At 42.3% G+C, this 18,373-nt stretch overlaps 1 protein-coding gene across 1 annotated transcript in view; it reads right to left on the reverse strand.

Moving 5' to 3' along the window:
• Positions 1-11,070, reverse strand: part of mbtd1 (mbt domain containing 1) — a 51,779-nt gene extending 40,709 nt beyond the window's left edge. The window contains exons 1-6 of the mRNA XM_089016206.1: positions 10,915-11,070; positions 9,579-9,783; positions 7,008-7,141; positions 6,804-6,918; positions 5,826-5,908; positions 5,641-5,758 (exon numbers count right to left, since the gene is read on the reverse strand). Coding sequence (XP_088872332.1) covers positions 5,641-5,758; positions 5,826-5,908; positions 6,804-6,918; positions 7,008-7,141; positions 9,579-9,783; positions 10,915-10,935 — 676 coding nt within the window. The 5' untranslated portion in view covers positions 10,936-11,070. The remainder of the gene's footprint in view (positions 1-5,640; positions 5,759-5,825; positions 5,909-6,803; positions 6,919-7,007; positions 7,142-9,578; positions 9,784-10,914) is intronic.
• Positions 11,071-18,373: the final 7,303 nt, after the last annotated feature.

Genomic DNA, 18,373 nt, shown 5'->3' on the forward strand with positions numbered 1-18,373 from the left:
AGCCACAAAATCCTTTTGACATTCAAAATGAAGACAACACTGCATCTTTTCATCATCGTTTTTTACCTTTATATATGCATAAACAAACTATAGTGTGTTGCATTTATGAATCAATGAACTGTTACAGAGAAGCGAAATTACATTTCTGCACGCAACAAAAACATTTTAAACTCCGAAAAAAAGACTTTGGGTAGACGATTACTTTCAAATATAATACTCAATGTCTATTTGGAAAAAAAGAATATTTGCGAAATGGCAAATACAATGTTTATCACCTGGTTAATGTGATTTCTGCTCCCGCACCTCAGCACATCAGGGCTGTATGACCATCCACTTCATCAAATGATTTTTGCTCTGATCAGCCTTCCGCATCAGTTCCGAAACGGCTCTTTTTCTCTCATCTCCATCCGAATATTTTTGAGCAAAGGCTGTGTTTGTTCTGGAAATGTCTTGCGACATTTGACTTTTTGTTGTTTGCTAACTTCTCATTACATATTAAGCATACCGGTAAACCCGTCTCGTCAGCAGTGAAGGCGAACGTATCATTAAACGTTCTGTTTTCTTCAGACACTTTTCTTTTCTTAGATTTATCCTAGTTGGCCTACCTGGGGGTCGAAAAATTCAAGAAATCGTGCGCAATTTGTGACCGTCCACTGTCGATGGTTGTGACGTATATTATGAGCGAGAAAAAAATTGAATACGTTTTATTTTGTATTATTTATAATCACCATATTCTTCAAATTTAGAATTACATTTTAAAAACGAACAAACTAAAATAATATACATTAAATTAAATACTCATTATTTATTTTCTAAAGCCGCAGGGAGCCGCAGCAAAAGAGCCACATGCGGCTGCGGAGCCGCGGGTTCCCGACCCCTGAACTAGGGCCTCGAGGAAAAACAGGTGTGATGCGATATGGATGTTAATTCGAGCGATATTGAGACATTTACATTAACATGTACATAAAGAAAATTGCGTTTTATTATCAAAGTACCATACTACTTAACATAAGACTGTGTTTTTTGCATTGAAATAAGACTGAAAAACTAAGGGTCGTCTTATATTTGGGGCCTAGACATTTTACACCAGGGGTGCTCAGCCTTTTTCAGCACGGGCGCTACTTTTGAAATGACCAAGTCAAAATGATGTTGTGTATATATAGTCTTCAATTCCTGCCGTTGATCTATAACCGCATATTTCTCCACTGTGAGACTAATAAAGGCATATCCAATCCAATCCAATATGGTGCGCAACACAACAATTATGTAATTTGTTTTTGGCCATTACCTGAGTTCACTCTGATAACTCGTCACGGAGACATGGCTTTCGGCAATCACTCCGGACGCCCACGCAGAGTTGGAGGGCTTCCAACTCGTACGAGCGGACAGAAATGAAGGCAGCGGTAAGCAGAAAGGAGGGGGGATTGCTGTATTTGTGAATGACAAATGGTGCAATCCTGGGCACATCACGGTGAAGGAAAAACTTTGCACTCGGGACATCGAGCTGCTAGCCGTTAGCCTTCGGCCGCATTACCTGCCACGGGAATTCTCACACGTCATAGCCGTGACGACGTACATTCCCCCTACGGCAAATGGCGGCGCTGCCTCCGATGCCCTCATATCTGTTGTAAACAAGCTGCAAACCCAGTCCCCCAACGCCTTGTTTATCATCTCAGGGGACTTCAATCACATTTCCCTGAAATTCTCCCTCCCAACATTCACACAGTATGTAACTTGTGCCACCAGAGACAATAACATATTGGACCTATTTTATTCAAACGCCAAGGATGCATACAAACCCTCCCCCCTCCCCCCTCTCGGAAGAGCAGACCACAATATGGTTTATCTCCAGCCTGTGTACAAACCCCTTGTCCAGAGGCAACCAGCTGTGACCCGCACGATCAAAAGATGGTCCACAGAAGCTGAAGAAGCTCTGCGGGACTGTTTTGATTCAACCAGGTGGGAGCTCTTTACTGAGATTCATGGGGAAGACATTGACTCACTCACCAACACCATCACAGACTACATTAACTTTTGTGAACAAAACACCGTACCCACCAGGACTGTGCGGTGTTTTGCCAACAACAAACCATGGATTAATCCCGACATAAAAGTCCTCCTGAAGGAGAAGAAAAGGGCTTTTGTGTCGGGCAACAGAGAGGAACTGAAGGCCGTGCAGATCCAACTGAGGAGGAAGATCAGAGAGGGGAAGAAGGCCTACAGGATGAAAATGGAGGAGCAGCTGCAAGCCAGCAATGTCGCTGGTGTCTGGAAGGGCCTGAAAAACATCTCAGGCCACAAAAGCCCAGTGACATTGAACGAAAAAGACAAGGACTGGGCAGATGAAATCAACCGCTTTTTCAATCGGTTTGACAAGACGCCAGCCGCCCCCGGCCCACCGTCAACTTCACCTGTAGCTGCACCTGCACCAACTCTCACTGTGGCCTTACCCTCCCTGCCCCCTCTCACGACCAGCTTTCCGCAACCAACAACTGCCCTCCCAACCGTTGCCACACCCTCAGCCGCCACTCTGCCTCCTGGTTCCTGCCTGTCTGTCACAACTGCGCAGGTGAGGAACCAACTGAGGAGGATGAAGGTGAGGAAGGCAGCAGGTCCGGATGACATCAGTTCCCGACTCCTCAAGACCTGCTCCGACCAGCTGTGTGACATTGTCCAGCACTTGTTCAACCTGAGCCTGAAGCTGGGCAGAGTTCCACAGCTGTGGAAAACGTCATGCCTGGTCCCAGTGCCCAAGATTGCCAACCCCAAAGAGCTCAACAGCTACAGACCGGTGGCGCTGACGTCTCACCTGATGAAGACGCTGGAGAGACTCGTCCTCGCCCACCTGCGACCGCTGGCAAGCTCATCGCTGGACCCGCTGCAGTTTGCCTACCAGCCCAGCATCGGTGTGGAGGATGCCATCATCTACCTCCTCCATACGGCGTTGCTGCACCTGGAGAATGCTGGGAGCACGGTGAGGATCACATTCTTCGATTTCTCCAGTGCCTTCAACACCATCCAGCCCAGTCTACTGGGGGACAAGCTGCAGCATGCCGGAGTCGACCATCACCTCACATCCTGGATTACAGACTACCTCACAAACAGGCCACAGTACGTGAGGGTAAAGAACTGTGAGTCGGACAGGCTTCTCTGCAGCACCGGAGCGCCGCAGGGAACAGTCCTGGCTCCATTCCTCTTCACCCTCTACACCTCGGACTTCAACTACAACACCCCAACCTGCCACCTTCAGAAGTTCTCTGACGACTCAGCTATTGTCGGCCTCATTACAGAGGGAGACGATAGGGAGTACAGGGGACTGACAAAGGACTTTGTGGACTGGTGCCAGCAGAATCACCTCCAGATCAACACTGGCAAAACCAAGGAGCTGGTGGTGGATTTCTGCAGGAAACAATCGTCACCTGCACCATTGAACATCCAGGGTTCGGACATTGAGAGGGTGACCTCCTACAAGTACCTGGGTGTTACTCTCAACAATAAACTGGACTGGACAACAAACACGGATGCCCTAATCAAAAAGGGACAGAGTCGCCTCTTCCTCCTCAGGAAACTGAGGTCTTTTGGAGTTCAGGGGTCACTCCTAAAGACTTTCTATGACTCTGTGGTGGCATCAGCCATCCACTATGGCATTGTCTGCTGGTCAGGCAGCATCACCACCCGGGACAGAAAAAGACTGGAGCGCTTTGTCAAGCGGGCCAGTTCTGTCGTGGGCTGCTCGCTGGACTCTCTTGAGGAGGTGGGCAACAGACGGACGCTAGCTAAACTAAAAGCTATGACGGACAGCCCCTCCCACCCCCTCCTGCCCATCCTGACAGCTCTGGGTAGCTCCTTTAGCCAGAGACTATTACACCCGCGCTGCAAGAAGGAGAGGTACCGCCGCTCGTTCCTACCGACTGCTGTCAGGCTTCACAATTCCCAATGATCACATGTGAAAAAAAAAAAAAACAAAAAACAAAAAAAAAACTGGACACTTGTAAATATGGGTTGTTGCAATATATCTAAATGCATCTCTTGATTCTGCACTATGTACAGTCTTGTTTATAGAACGGTTTTTGCACATCTACATTTGCACAGTATACAGTTGACATTTTTATTTTGTTATGCTTAGAATATCTTGTTTTCTATCCTTTCACTCCCACCCCAACCCCATCCCTCTTCAATTGCTGCTGTGGACTGCAAATTTCCCCATTGCGGGACGAATAAAGGTATTCTGATTCTGATTCTGATTCTGATAACTGGCAGATGAGACAAACGCAATTTGAAAATGTCATTGTGGAAAAAAGTCGTCCTCCCATTCCGTATGATAGTGACACCTTTTTATTCTTACTTGGTCCTGCTCCCCCAGTCTATCTTAACGTTTAAGAGGAAAAAAACAAGCAAAAACATTAGGATGTAACTAACAACTACCTTGTTAGCTTTGCAAGGCTCAGGGTCATTTTTTGAGCATGCGGTGTACATAATAATGTAAAGTCATTTAATCGGTTGTTCGGTGTATCAATCAAGAAAAGGGATGGCTGATAGGCTGACATCTAGTTTTTTTTTTTTTCAAAACGACTCAACCAATGAGAAGGTTTTTACCACTCCTGTACGACTAAGAGCTTACACAGCCGTAAAACAACTCAACATTATTTGGACAGCGTCAGTTCATGACAATGTCACATCACCTTGTCATGCGATCTACCAAGAGTACATTGGAGATGGACTGGTCATTACGATCAACGTTATACACATTCTGGAGATAATAAATAGCGCCAGATATCACTAAAGCAAATGCTGAACTTGATTCAGGCTAAAGCAAAGTAATTAGTGGTCGCATTCAGGAAAAAAATAGCTGCAAGAAAGAAAAAAAAAAGAAGAAGAGACGATATGGAGAACCGCATCATATTGTGTGAATAGCTGGATACCTGTCACTCACTGAATTACACAGCATATTGATACAGGAAAAAAGGTTTTATATCTAATTCATTCACAGTGTGTTCAGTACACTGAATAGGTTTTCATGTGCGCCAAGTGTACGACCAGTTCGCAAATGCGCAGCTCAGAGGGAACACTGGTGCTTTACATTTCCGGAAAACATAAATATCAACAAAGCATAAGGCAATTACCAAGGAGCTGCTAAAAACATGAAAACATCATCATATTGGATGGTTTCCCGCGGCACGCCTCACAATATCTCGTGAAAAATCGCATGTCTCTGCGATATTCATTTTGCATAGGTCATGATTGCAATGTCCATTTTTTTTTCTTTTCAAGATAGAAGTATCTTTACTTCCAAAATGAATGTGGAAGAAATTTAACTCAAAAATGTTCTGGGTAGAGATGTGTTTTTCACATAAATGCCCTACTCCGTTTGAAGGGCGACAAAATTCAGATATATATAATTAAGCATCAGGGATGCATCTGGGAAATTTAAAAAGGGGGCCAGTTGTGTCTGAAAAGGAGACAAATTCTAAAACAACAACAAAACAAGTGATAGAGAAAAGGACTCCGGAACACTGAGCTAATTTAAATTCTAATGATTTTAACAGGGTGGGAGTCCGCTATGAACACTAAATGTAAGTGTCTTTCCGCTCACACACAACACAGAACCAAATAAATGCATTTCAGCAACGTTTGTCTTACCTGCTAACTTAATAATTTCTGCTATCCAGTAAACCTTAGTGGAGTGATTGGTGTCAGAGTTGAGCACTTCAATTCTCACCCCTTCCTCAATACCGCCCCAGCATGTCCCCATGGGAGCCTGAAACATCAGTTTTGGAGAATGAATAACACCGGCTTCAACTCTCCCACGAGTTGCGCATACTTACATGCTTGAAACAGCTGACTGGAGCTCCAGATGTGTTATTGACACAGATATACGGGCCCCAGTCAAAGCTTTCAGATGGAACCACTGGCCAAAGAACGTACAATTGTGAGAAGAACAGAACCAGATTCATCTACTTCAGTAGGGCTGCCACAAATATGATATTCCCAATAATCAGATCATACGTAAAAAGCAGCATATCACACCAGCAAGCACTTGCTCTAAGACCATCATTACCTTGAACCGAGTACACATAAGTCGCCATCAGCATTACGCCACCGGCAACGGGAGCACCTACGGTAATGTTCACTACACACGAGGCACGTTGGCATGACTATTTCAAGTTGCGGTGATGTCGGCTCATGTGACCAAATGATCTCGAAACTGAAGACACTTTTGTTGTATGTTTTGCGAATACAGCGGTGCCTCTAATTACACACGTAAATGGTTCTGAAAGAAATTTCAGAAGTAGAATAATTTCCAAGTATGGAAGTGTATTTAAATGCACCAATTCATTCCAAACAACCCCTTCACAAAGAAAAATCTGACTGTTTTCTAAAGTATAAACATGTGTCAAAATATGGAATAAATACATGTTAGAATTATATACGCCGATGCCTGTGTGGAACTGTCGCATCTTGGAATTGAGGCAGATTTACATGGGACAGGAGAAGTGAGAAATTTCTTTTCGTCAATTGATGCTATAGTTCCGTGTTGCCTTCAACATTTAGCTTGGAGCAGATGTGCATATTTCACCATGATGTCACCGATGCACTGGTGAAAAGGATGCTTTTATCCTCTCTTCTTTCATCTAAAACTGCTTGATGCAACAAAGAGGGTGCAGAAAGTGCTTAAGATTGAAGTGTGTTGTCATATTTTATTTTATTTTTTTTGTTCTTTTGACTCCGAGAAGGCGCCGCAAGCGTGGCTGCTTTTCCAATTTATCTTGGCAGCCCTACTTGTAACAGCCATGCATACGTACCTGCTTTGGATTTGGCCTGGTTCTGTTGACTGGCTTGATATTGAGCGTAAGCTGCCAACTTTGCTACAAGGGGTTGTTTCTGTAAGACTTTTGCCTTTTTTGTTGGAGGCTTGCCCTAGTAAAATCGAAGCAGAGAGGAGGATGTGTTTGGTTTCCTGTATGTTGATACAATTTTAGGAAACAGCACAGGAGCAAACACCTTACCTGCAGTCTTGCCAATATACTTGCTTTTTTTGAGTTGGAAGAATAGCTTCTGGAACAAGAAACACTGCAAAAACGCTTGGTTTTGGAATAGAAAGCATCTCGGACTCCAATCATTCCACACATCTCACAGGTGGCTGAGAAAAATAAATAACACAGTATGGGCTTATCACACGCTGCACGGTACATTATGTATCAAGTGAATCGGCATTTCAATAACAAATGAATCAATTCCAGTGTCAAAAAATACATACAATGTCATGACATTAAAGCTGGTTCTGAGCGGCTATGCCGAGTTCTTTCAGCCTGGGCCAATTTAGCTAACTGACTTCCATGAATTATTTTTTTTTCAAAATAGCATGAAAAAAACTGTAACGTGATTCTATGTATTCATTTAACCAATTATGCATTTGTTTATTTTGGTTCGGCCAGATCTGTGTGCAAAGTTTACCAGGTTTCACCCATTATTTCACCCTCGTTTATCCGCGGCCTCTTCTCCAACAAGTTTGGATTTTTTTTCCCCTGAAACAGAACATGAGTTTTTCCTTGCCTGCTCGGACGCTTGAATGGTCACGGGATGGCGCCAATTTTTGGGACAAAACCCAGAAGACAAGTGAGTCATGATATTTGGAACCTGAGCCCTTCGATACTGAGATTTGCAAATTTCCCCATTGTGGGACGAATAAAGGTTTCTGGTTCCGATTCTGATTTCATTTGCATTAGAGAGCAATTGGCAGTGGCAGGCTAATTCATACCACACAAAACTAAGAGTGGCCGATAGATGTCGTCCTCAATATTATTGCTTCCATGATGTGCAATTTTAAATGATTGAATCTTAAGACCATCAGGAAAACACATCACTTTAGGTCCACCGATTGGCTGCAAAGTAGGAGGAAGTCCTGAAATAATCCATCCATCCATTTTCCATACGGCTTATACCTCATTAGGGTGGCGGGGGGTGCTGGAGCCTATTCTCGCCATCTGCGGGCACTAGGCGGGGGACACCCTGAATTGGTTGTTAGCCAATCGCAGGGCATAAAGACAAATCCAATCCAATCCAATCCATACAGATACAAACAACCATTCGCTCTCACACTCACAACTACGGACAATTTGGAGTGTTCAATCAGCCTGCCATGCATGTTCTTTGAATGTGGCAGGAAACCGGAGGACCCAGAGAAAACCCACGCAGGCCCAGTGAGAACATGCAAACTCCACACCGGGATACCGGATCGGGTCATGAACTCACGACCTCTGCACTGTGAAGCCGGTGCGCGAACCACTCGACAACGGGGCTACCTCCTGAAATAATCAATCTGCAAATTACTATGCATTGACGTCCAAGAAAGAGGGTGTGATAAGTAGTCGGAGTGCAGATCAGTGAGCAGCATTCGCTTACGTGAACTCAGGCGAAAGAACAAAATGTTGCTTTCAAATATGGAGGACTATATTCTCTCAATGTGTAATTTAAGAGCAAGATGAAGTCCACATCCTCGCCTGGAATCGAGTCAGGTTTTGACAAGACTAATGTCATAATGACATTATAAAATGTTCTGAAAAAAAGCAATTGAGGCAAACTTCTGTTCAACCATGAAGTTTGCAACAGCACCATGACTACCATCAGGGAAAAGGTCATTGAAGCTGAAGAACAGATGAAAGCAGAGCTGCGATTGAGCAGCATCCTGCTATCATTTGTTTTGTTTCTGTTTTTTTGGGGGGTGGGAGATGCACTGAGCAGGCAGTAAACAAACCTACAAGAGACACAATGAATCGAAAGAAAGATGAGAGAAAAGAAGGTCACCCAAAAGCAAAGACAAGGAAATATGACCAAACGGTTGGCTTCAACTACAGTGGGTGACAAGGAAACCTGATGTCTTCATCTCAAAGAGCATGAAGTCAGCATGGAGCTCACTGGAAAAGTTGCGCAATTCAAAACATGCTCCTTGGAATGATTCCACGTTACTTCCATGTATTGATTAAAAAAAATAAAAAGTGGGGGGGGGGGGGGAACGCACAACATTCTGTATTCGTTTTTGCTCTGTACACTAAAGTGTTTTAAATAAGTGTTTCTGCTCCTGAGTTAATGTTGCTGAACAGAATTTTAATTTGTTCTTTTTTGACTTTTCAAAATGGTTGGGCAATAGGTTCGTCAAAGCTGATTTTTTTTTTTTGTACTTCAGGCACACTGATGCATTTTAAATACATTCTCTTTTCAGCTTGTTGGGTTACACAGGGGGTGGCGTGAACAAAAAATCATTGAGAAGCAAAGGTTTCATGTAAACTCAACTCGTCTTCTCCTTTTCCCTTCAGGGGTGGCCACAGCGAATCAATGTCCTCCATCTATCCCGGTTTTGTGTGTGATAGGTTGAAATGTATCATCCTCTTCTCTCACACCAGCTACCTTCATGTCCTCTTTGACCACATCCATAAACCTCCTCTTCGGTCATCTCTTATTTATTGAAATGACACTAACTCCCAATCCTCCCAAAAACGTCTGAGCCAATATTGGTGTGCATCTCTCAATAATATACAAAAAAAAATGAACATAAAATATATGAGACATTGTGTACAAACCCATTCCAGCCTTTCCATCAGGATAAGTATAGACCTGGCCGTTGTTCTTGATGATGGGAAGACTGGCAGGGAGAGAGGAGACCACCTCATCCTCACTGTCCTCTGAGCTGGAGCTGCTGGTTGACTCCTCGCTACAACTGTCATAGCCATCGAACATCCCAAACGAATCTCTCCGTTTACGTTCTGAACGTGGGGTGCGCTCAGCCTTCAATCAAAAAACAAAACCAATAAAATGATCGATCAGTGAGCAAAAAAGCAAAAAGCATCTCTCAACTGTTACGCGACACAAAAAGGTTTGGGACCACTGCTGTATAAATAATGTTGAGCTGAGAGGTGAGGAAAAAAAGAAGGCATTTTGCTTTTAGGATTTTTGACAACTTTAATATACCACCTTTTTTCACCTGGCCTGATGACTGCAAAGTTGATGAGTTTTCATGCACATTTAGGTCCCCGAAAATCCAAATCGTTTTGGTGAATTTTAATCACAGCAATAATTTTGACAACAACAATAGGGGGCTTGCAGCGACCACTGGTCCAATGTTAATAATTATCCGAAGAATAATCGTAAAAATACAAATAAGAGGAAGAAGAAAACGAAAAAATAAGAAAAACAGCAACGTTGAAAGATAATTTCGACAAAACCCAGAGGCAGTATTTGTTGCTTGGAACCTTATAAAAAGTTCCAGGGTGATATGTGAACCCCTTACACGATGGAATAAAGCATCACCTTCGAGGAAAGTGAAGAGCTTCCTTCCACTGCCGTAAAAAAATGTTTCTTGTTTACTCTCGCGACGAGCGGCAAAATAACACTCCGTAGTGCTTGACGAAAATCGCCAACGTTGAAAAAGCCGTCTTCGTCGTACATTGACAATGTTTACGCAAAACACTGCTGCTTCCTGCTTTTTGCAACACTGGTAACCCTACGGATTAATTTCTTCGAGTAATTTGTTGGGACAAACTACCACACCAGTTCCGATAAGCAACTCTTATGACAACGTTCACAAGAACAAAAATAAATTAACAAACGCAAAATAAACACCAAAACAAAAACAGCTTATCGCTAAGTAGCATTAGCACAGCTTGCTAGCGGAAACCTTTTGAAACGATTGTTCCCCTCATTTGAATGAAACGAAAACATCCTCACCAAAGTTATAGGGTTGTGCCGCTAATTGTTCCATGTCTGGAAATGGTCGATAGCTTTAAGATGATATATAGAAAGAAGAGCAATTCTGCTCGCTAGGTCTAGTAAATAAGACAAAAACAAAGGCTCATTGAAAGTAACCCAACGTATACGTCAGTAGGCTCACGCACGGCCCGAAAGGTTGATTGCACTTACCAAATCCCGTGTGTCTTCCATTAGTCCCTCATACAGATGACCTTGTCTTGACTAGCGCATCCACTCTCAAAACGAATCAATCAATTGTCCTTTGCAATGTTGGATTCGAAAGAGCAAAGCCTCTGCCAAGACTACAAACCAAACAGGATATCAACACATTACGCAGGCTTCTGCGCATGCTTAACCGTAACCTACTTTCGTGTGATTGGTCAAGCGAAAATGCTGGCAAATGATGAAAAATGTGTCTGTGAAACGAACTCTGATTCAACGGAAAAGCGACACCAATCCTTTGATACCAAAACAATATTATCTCTCTCTCTCTCTCTGCAAAGATGAAGTACAGGTACTGTACACGCTAGTTTGTCAATAATGAGGCCCCATTTTTCAAATAAATTACATAATAATAATAAAAGTAATTATTATTATTATTATTAATAGTAGCAGTAGTAGTAGTAGTGTTCTTCATAGTATTAGTAGTAGTACAGTATTAGTATAATGAATCACTGAGCAGGCAGTAAACAAACCTACAAGAGACACAATGAATCGAAAGAAAGATGAGAGAAAAGAAGGTCACCCAAAAGCAAAGACAAGGAAATATGACCAAACGGTTGGCTTCAACTACAGTGGGTGACAAGGAAACCTGATGTCTTCATCTCAAAGAGCATGAAGTCAGCATGGAGCTCACTGGAAAAGTTGCGCAATTCAAAACATGCTCCTTGGAATGATTCCACGTTACTTCCATGTATTGATTAAAAAAAAAAAAAGTGGGGGGGGGGGGGAACGCACAACATTCTGTATTCGTTTTTGCGCTGTACACTAAAGTGTTTTAAATGAGTGTTTCTGCTCCTGAGTTAATGTTGCTGAACAGAATTTTAATTTGTTCTTTTTTGACTTTTCAAAATGGTTGGTCAATAGGTTCGTCAAAGCTGATTTATTTATTTTTTTGTACTTCAGGCACACTGACGCATTTTAAATACATTCTCTTTTCAGCTTGTTGGGTTACACAGGGGGTGGCGTGAACAAAAAAATCATTGAGAAGCAAAGGTTTCATGTAAACTCAACTCGTCTTCTCCTTTTCCCTTCAGGGGTGGCCACAGCGAATCAATGTCCTCCATCTATCCCGGTTTTGTGTGTGATAGGTTGAAATGTATCATCCTCTTCTCTCACACCAGCTACCTTCATGTCCTCTTTGACCACATCCATAAACCTCCTCTTCGGTCATCTCTTATTTATTGAAATGACACTAACTCCCAATCCTCCCAAAAACGTCTGAGCCAATATTGGTGTGCATCTCTCAATAATATACAAAAAAAAATGAACATAAAATATATGAGACATTGTGTACAAACCCATTCCAGCCTTTCCATCAGGATAAGTATAGACCTGGCCGTTGTTCTTGATGATGGGAAGACTGGCAGGGAGAGAGGAGACCACCTCATCCTCACTGTCCTCTGAGCTGGAGCTGCTGGTTGACTCCTCGCTACAACTGTCATAGCCATCGAACATCCCAAACGAATCTCTCCGTTTACGTTCTGAACGTGGGGTGCGCTCAGCCTTCAATCAAAAAACAAAACCAATAAAATGATCGATCAGTGAGCAAAAAAGCAAAAAGCATCTCTCAACTGTTACGCGACACAAAAAGGTTTGGGACCACTGCTGTATAAATAATGTTGAGCTGAGAGGTGAGGAAAAAAAGAAGGCATTTTGCTTTTAGGATTTTTGACAACTTTAATATACCACCTTTTTTCACCTGGCCTGATGACTGCAAAGTTGATGAGTTTTCATGCACATTTAGGTCCCCGAAAATCCAAATCGTTTTGGTGAATTTTAATCACAGCAATAATTTTGACAACAACAATAGGGGGCTTGCAGCGACCACTGGTCCAATGTTAATAATTATCCGAAGAATAATCGTAAAAATACAAATAAGAGGAAGAAGAAAACGAAAAAATAAGAAAAACAGCAACGTTGAAAGATAATTTCGACAAAACCCAGAGGCAGTATTTGTTGCTTGGAACCTTATAAAAAGTTCCAGGGTGATATGTGAACCCCTTACACGATGGAATAAAGCATCACCTTCGAGGAAAGTGAAGAGCTTCCTTCCACTGCCGTAAAAAAATGTTTCTTGTTTACTCTCGCGACGAGCGGCAAAATAACACTCCGTAGTGCTTGACGAAAATCGCCAACGTTGAAAAAGCCGTCTTCGTCGTACATTGACAATGTTTACGCAAAACACTGCTGCTTCCTGCTTTTTGCAACACTGGTAACCCTACGGATTAATTTCTTCGAGTAATTTGTTGGGACAAACTACCACACCAGTTCCGATAAGCAACTCTTATGACAACGTTCACAAGAACAAAAATAAATTAACAAACGCAAAATAAACACCAAAACAAAAACAGCTTATCGCTAAGTAGCATTAGCATAGCTTGCTAGCGGAAACCTTTTGAAACGATTGTTCCCCTCATTTGAATGAAACGAAAACATCCTCACCAAAGTTATAGGGTTGTGCCGCTAATTGTTCCATGTCTGGAAATGGTCGATAGCTTTAAGATGATATATAGAAAGAAGAGCAATTCTGCTCGCTAGGTCTAGTAAATAAGACAAAAACAAAGGCTCATTGAAAGTAACCCAACGTATACGTCAGTAGGCTCACGCACGGCCCGAAAGGTTGATTGCACTTACCAAATCCCGTGTGTCTTCCATTAGTCCCTCATACAGATGACCTTGTCTTGACTAGCGCATCCGCTCTCAAAACGAATCAATCAATTGTCCTTTGCAATGTTGGATTCGAAAGAGCAAAGCCTCTGCCAAGACTACAAACCAAACAGGATATCAACACATTACGCAGGCTTCTGCGCATGCTTAACCGTAACCTACTTTCGTGTGATTGGTCAAGCGAAAATGCTGGCAAATGATGAAAAATGTGTCTGTGAAACGAACTCTGATTCAACGGAAAAGCGACACCAATCCTTTGATACCAAAACAATATCATCTCTCTCTCTCTCTCTCTGCAAAGATGAAGTACAGGTACTGTACACGCTAGTTTGTCAATAATGAGGCCCCATTTTTCAAATAAATTAAATAATAATAATAATAATAATAATAATAATAAAAGTAATTATTATTATTATTAATAGTAGCAGTAGTAGTAGTAGTAGTGTTCTTCATAGTATTAGTAGTAGTACAGTATTAGTATAATGAATATTATTGTTATATACACCTCCATGAGGCGTCACCTTACCGTGGTGGAGGGGTTTGTGTGTCCCGATGATTGGAGCTAAGTTGTCTGGGGCTTTGTGCCCCTGGCAGGGTCAACCATTCTGGTTGGAGACCGACGGGTGGCGCTGTCGACCCCGCCTGCGGCTCGACAAGCGTTGGTCTTTCCAATCAGTGGCAGTTAAAATGATTCCTGGCGCGATCATTCGTGTCGGGTCATTGGATGTTGGCTTCACCCTGTCAGGTTTGTTTCATCTTGGCAGTTTTACTCATGGTTTTCTTTGCGCAATTCAAAACATGCTCCTTGGAATGATTCCACGTTACTTCCATGTATTGATTAAAAAAAAAAAAAGTGGGGGGGGGGGGGAACGCACAACATTCTGTATTCGTTTTTGCGCTGTACACTAAAGTGTTTTAAATGAGTGTTTCTGCTCCTGAGTTAATGTTGCTGAACAGAATTTTAATTTGTTCTTTTTTGACTTTTCAAAATGGTTGGTCAATAGGTTCGTCAAAGCTGATTTATTTATTTTTTTGTACTTCAGGCACACTGACGCATTTTAAATACATTCTCTTTTCAGCTTGTTGGGTTACACAGGGGGTGGCGTGAACAAAAAAATCATTGAGAAGCAAAGGTTTCATGTAAACTCAACTCGTCTTCTCCTTTTCCCTTCAGGGGTGGCCACAGCGAATCAATGTCCTCCATCTATCCCGGTTTTGTGTGTGATAGGTTGAAATGTATCATCCTCTTCTCTCACACCAGCTACCTTCATGTCCTCTTTGACCACATCCATAAACCTCCTCTTCGGTCATCTCTTATTTATTGAAATGACACTAACTCCCAATCCTCCCAAAAACGTCTGAGCCAATATTGGTGTGCATCTCTCAATAATATACAAAAAAAAATGAACATAAAATATATGAGACATTGTGTACAAACCCATTCCAGCCTTTCCATCAGGATAAGTATAGACCTGGCCGTTGTTCTTGATGATGGGAAGACTGGCAGGGAGAGAGGAGACCACCTCATCCTCACTGTCCTCTGAGCTGGAGCTGCTGGTTGACTCCTCGCTACAACTGTCATAGCCATCGAACATCCCAAACGAATCTCTCCGTTTACGTTCTGAACGTGGGGTGCGCTCAGCCTTCAATCAAAAAACAAAACCAATAAAATGATCGATCAGTGAGCAAAAAAGCAAAAAGCATCTCTCAACTGTTACGCGACACAAAAAGGTTTGGGACCACTGCTGTATAAATAATGTTGAGCTGAGAGGTGAGGAAAAAAAGAAGGCATTTTGCTTTTAGGATTTTTGACAACTTTAATATACCACCTTTTTTCACCTGGCCTGATGACTGCAAAGTTGATGAGTTTTCATGCACATTTAGGTCCCCGAAAATCCAAATCGTTTTGGTGAATTTTAATCACAGCAATAATTTTGACAACAACAATAGGGGGCTTGCAGCGACCACTGGTCCAATGTTAATAATTATCCGAAGAATAATCGTAAAAATACAAATAAGAGGAAGAAGAAAACGAAAAAATAAGAAAAACAGCAACGTTGAAAGATAATTTCGACAAAACCCAGAGGCAGTATTTGTTGCTTGGAACCTTATAAAAAGTTCCAGGGTGATATGTGAACCCCTTACACGATGGAATAAAGCATCACCTTCGAGGAAAGTGAAGAGCTTCCTTCCACTGCCGTAAAAAAATGTTTCTTGTTTACTCTCGCGACGAGCGGCAAAATAACACTCCGTAGTGCTTGACGAAAATCGCCAACGTTGAAAAAGCCGTCTTCGTCGTACATTGACAATGTTTACGCAAAACACTGCTGCTTCCTGCTTTTTGCAACACTGGTAACCCTACGGATTAATTTCTTCGAGTAATTTGTTGGGACAAACTACCACACCAGTTCCGATAAGCAACTCTTATGACAACGTTCACAAGAACAAAAATAAATTAACAAACGCAAAATAAACACCAAAACAAAAACAGCTTATCGCTAAGTAGCATTAGCATAGCTTGCTAGCGGAAACCTTTTGAAACGATTGTTCCCCTCATTTGAATGAAACGAAAACATCCTCACCAAAGTTATAGGGTTGTGCCGCTAATTGTTCCATGTCTGGAAATGGTCGATAGCTTTAAGATGATATATAGAAAGAAGAGCAATTCTGCTCGCTAGGTCTAGTAAATAAGACAAAAACAAAGGCTCATTGAAAGTAACCCAACGTATACGTCAGTAGGCTCACGCACGGCCCGAAAGGTTGATTGCACTTACCAAATCCCGTGTGTCTTCCATTAGTCCCTCATACAGATGACCTTGTCTTGACTAGCGCATCCGCTCTCAAAACGAATCAATCAATTGTCCTTTGCAATGTTGGATTCGAAAGAGCAAAGCCTCTGCCAAGACTACAAACCAAACAGGATATCAACACATTACGCAGGCTTCTGCGCATGCTTAACCGTAACCTACTTTCGTGTGATTGGTCAAGCGAAAATGCTGGCAAATGATGAAAAATGTGTCTGTGAAACGAACTCTGATTCAACGGAAAAGCGACACCAATCCTTTGATACCAAAACAATATTATCTCTCTCTCTCTCTCTGCAAAGATGAAGTACAGGTACTGTACACGCTAGTTTGTCAATAATGAGGCCCCATTTTTCAAATAAATTACATAATAATAATAAAAGTAATTATTATTATTATTATTAGTAGCAGTAGTAGTAGTAGTAGTGTTCTTCATAGTATTAGTAGTAGTACAGTATTAGTATAATTATTATTGTTGTTATATACACCTCCATGAGCCGTCACCTTACCGTGGTGGAGGAGGTTTGTGTGTCCCGATGATTGGAGCTAAGTTGTCTGGGGCTTTGTGCCCCTGGCAGGGTCAACCATGGCAAACACTCAAAGTGTCACATTCTGGTTGGAGACCGACGGGTGGCGCTGTCGACCCCGCCTGCGGCTCGACAGGCGTTGGTCTTTCCAATCAGTGGCAGTTAAAATGATTCCTGGCGCGATCATTCGTGTCGGGTCATTGGATGTTGGCTTCACCCTGTCAGGTTTGTTTCATCTTGGCAGTTTTACTCATGGTTTTCTTTGATACTTTGTACTTTTCTGTTCTGATGACTTTGATGTTTGAGATTGTGTTCCTGCTGACTTTATTTTAATACACTTTGTCAAATATACCCTGCTGTTCCCTCCTGCCTGTTTTTTTGGGATCCACCACCACCCACCACCACCTCGCAAACCGTGACACAAGCGGCCCTTATGACGAGTAACATTGATAGATCTGGTTTTCACTTGCCCGGACGCGGGTCACCGGGGCCTCCACCTTTGGGCGGTGGCAACGGGACCTGACAGTTGTTTGTACATATGCACCCAACAGCAGTTCAGTGTACCCATCCTTTTTGGAGTACTTAAGAGGGCGTGCTGGAGAGCACTCTGCTGGGCACCCCCGATCAGAACCCGAGTGGTGTTTTGTTATTGGACTTCTGTACTCGACACGGATTGTCTATAAGCAACACATTGTTCAAACATCAGGGTGTCCATGTGTGCACGTGGCACCAGGACACCCTTGGCCGCAGTTCGATGATTGACTTTGTAGTTGTATCATCGGATTTGCGGCCTCATGTTTTGGAGACGAGAGTGAAGAGAGGGGCGGAGCTGTCAACTGATCACCACCTGGTGGTAAATAGACACTAATTTCATCATAAAACTTAAATCCGTGAAGAAACTATTCCGTTCAGAAAACGTGTTTAACTGAAGCTGAAAATGCCTTTGGACAATTAAAAAAATGAAATGATTCTCACAGCTCAACAAAAGGTTGAATATTCATGTTTTTGCTTCGTATGTGTCAGGTTTGCACTCTGCTGCCTAAATAGACATTAATTTCATCATAAAACTTGAGTAAAACATTTAGTGAAGAAAAGGTGTTTCACTTGCGCTGAAAATGCGTTTGAAGCAAAAAAAGTTGATATGAACCTCACAGCTGAACAATAGGCTGAATTTTCATGTTTTCACGTTTGTAACCTGAAGCCTAAATAGACACTCATTTGTTCATAAAACTTTAATTTTGTGAGAAAAAAACATTTAGTTCAGACTAAATAAAAAATAAATAATAAAATGTGAGACTAATAAAGGCAAATCCAATCCAAAATGTATTGAAGGCTAAAATGTGTTTGTAGAAATGAAACAAATGAACTGATTCTCACAGCTAAACAAAAGTCGGAATCATCACGTTTTCA

The sequence above is a fragment of the Hippocampus bargibanti genome, linkage group LG15, assembly GCF_051943395.1.
Source record: "Hippocampus bargibanti isolate YZ-2025 linkage group LG15, ASM5194339v1, whole genome shotgun sequence".
Lineage (NCBI taxonomy): Eukaryota > Metazoa > Chordata > Actinopteri > Syngnathiformes > Syngnathidae > Hippocampus > Hippocampus bargibanti.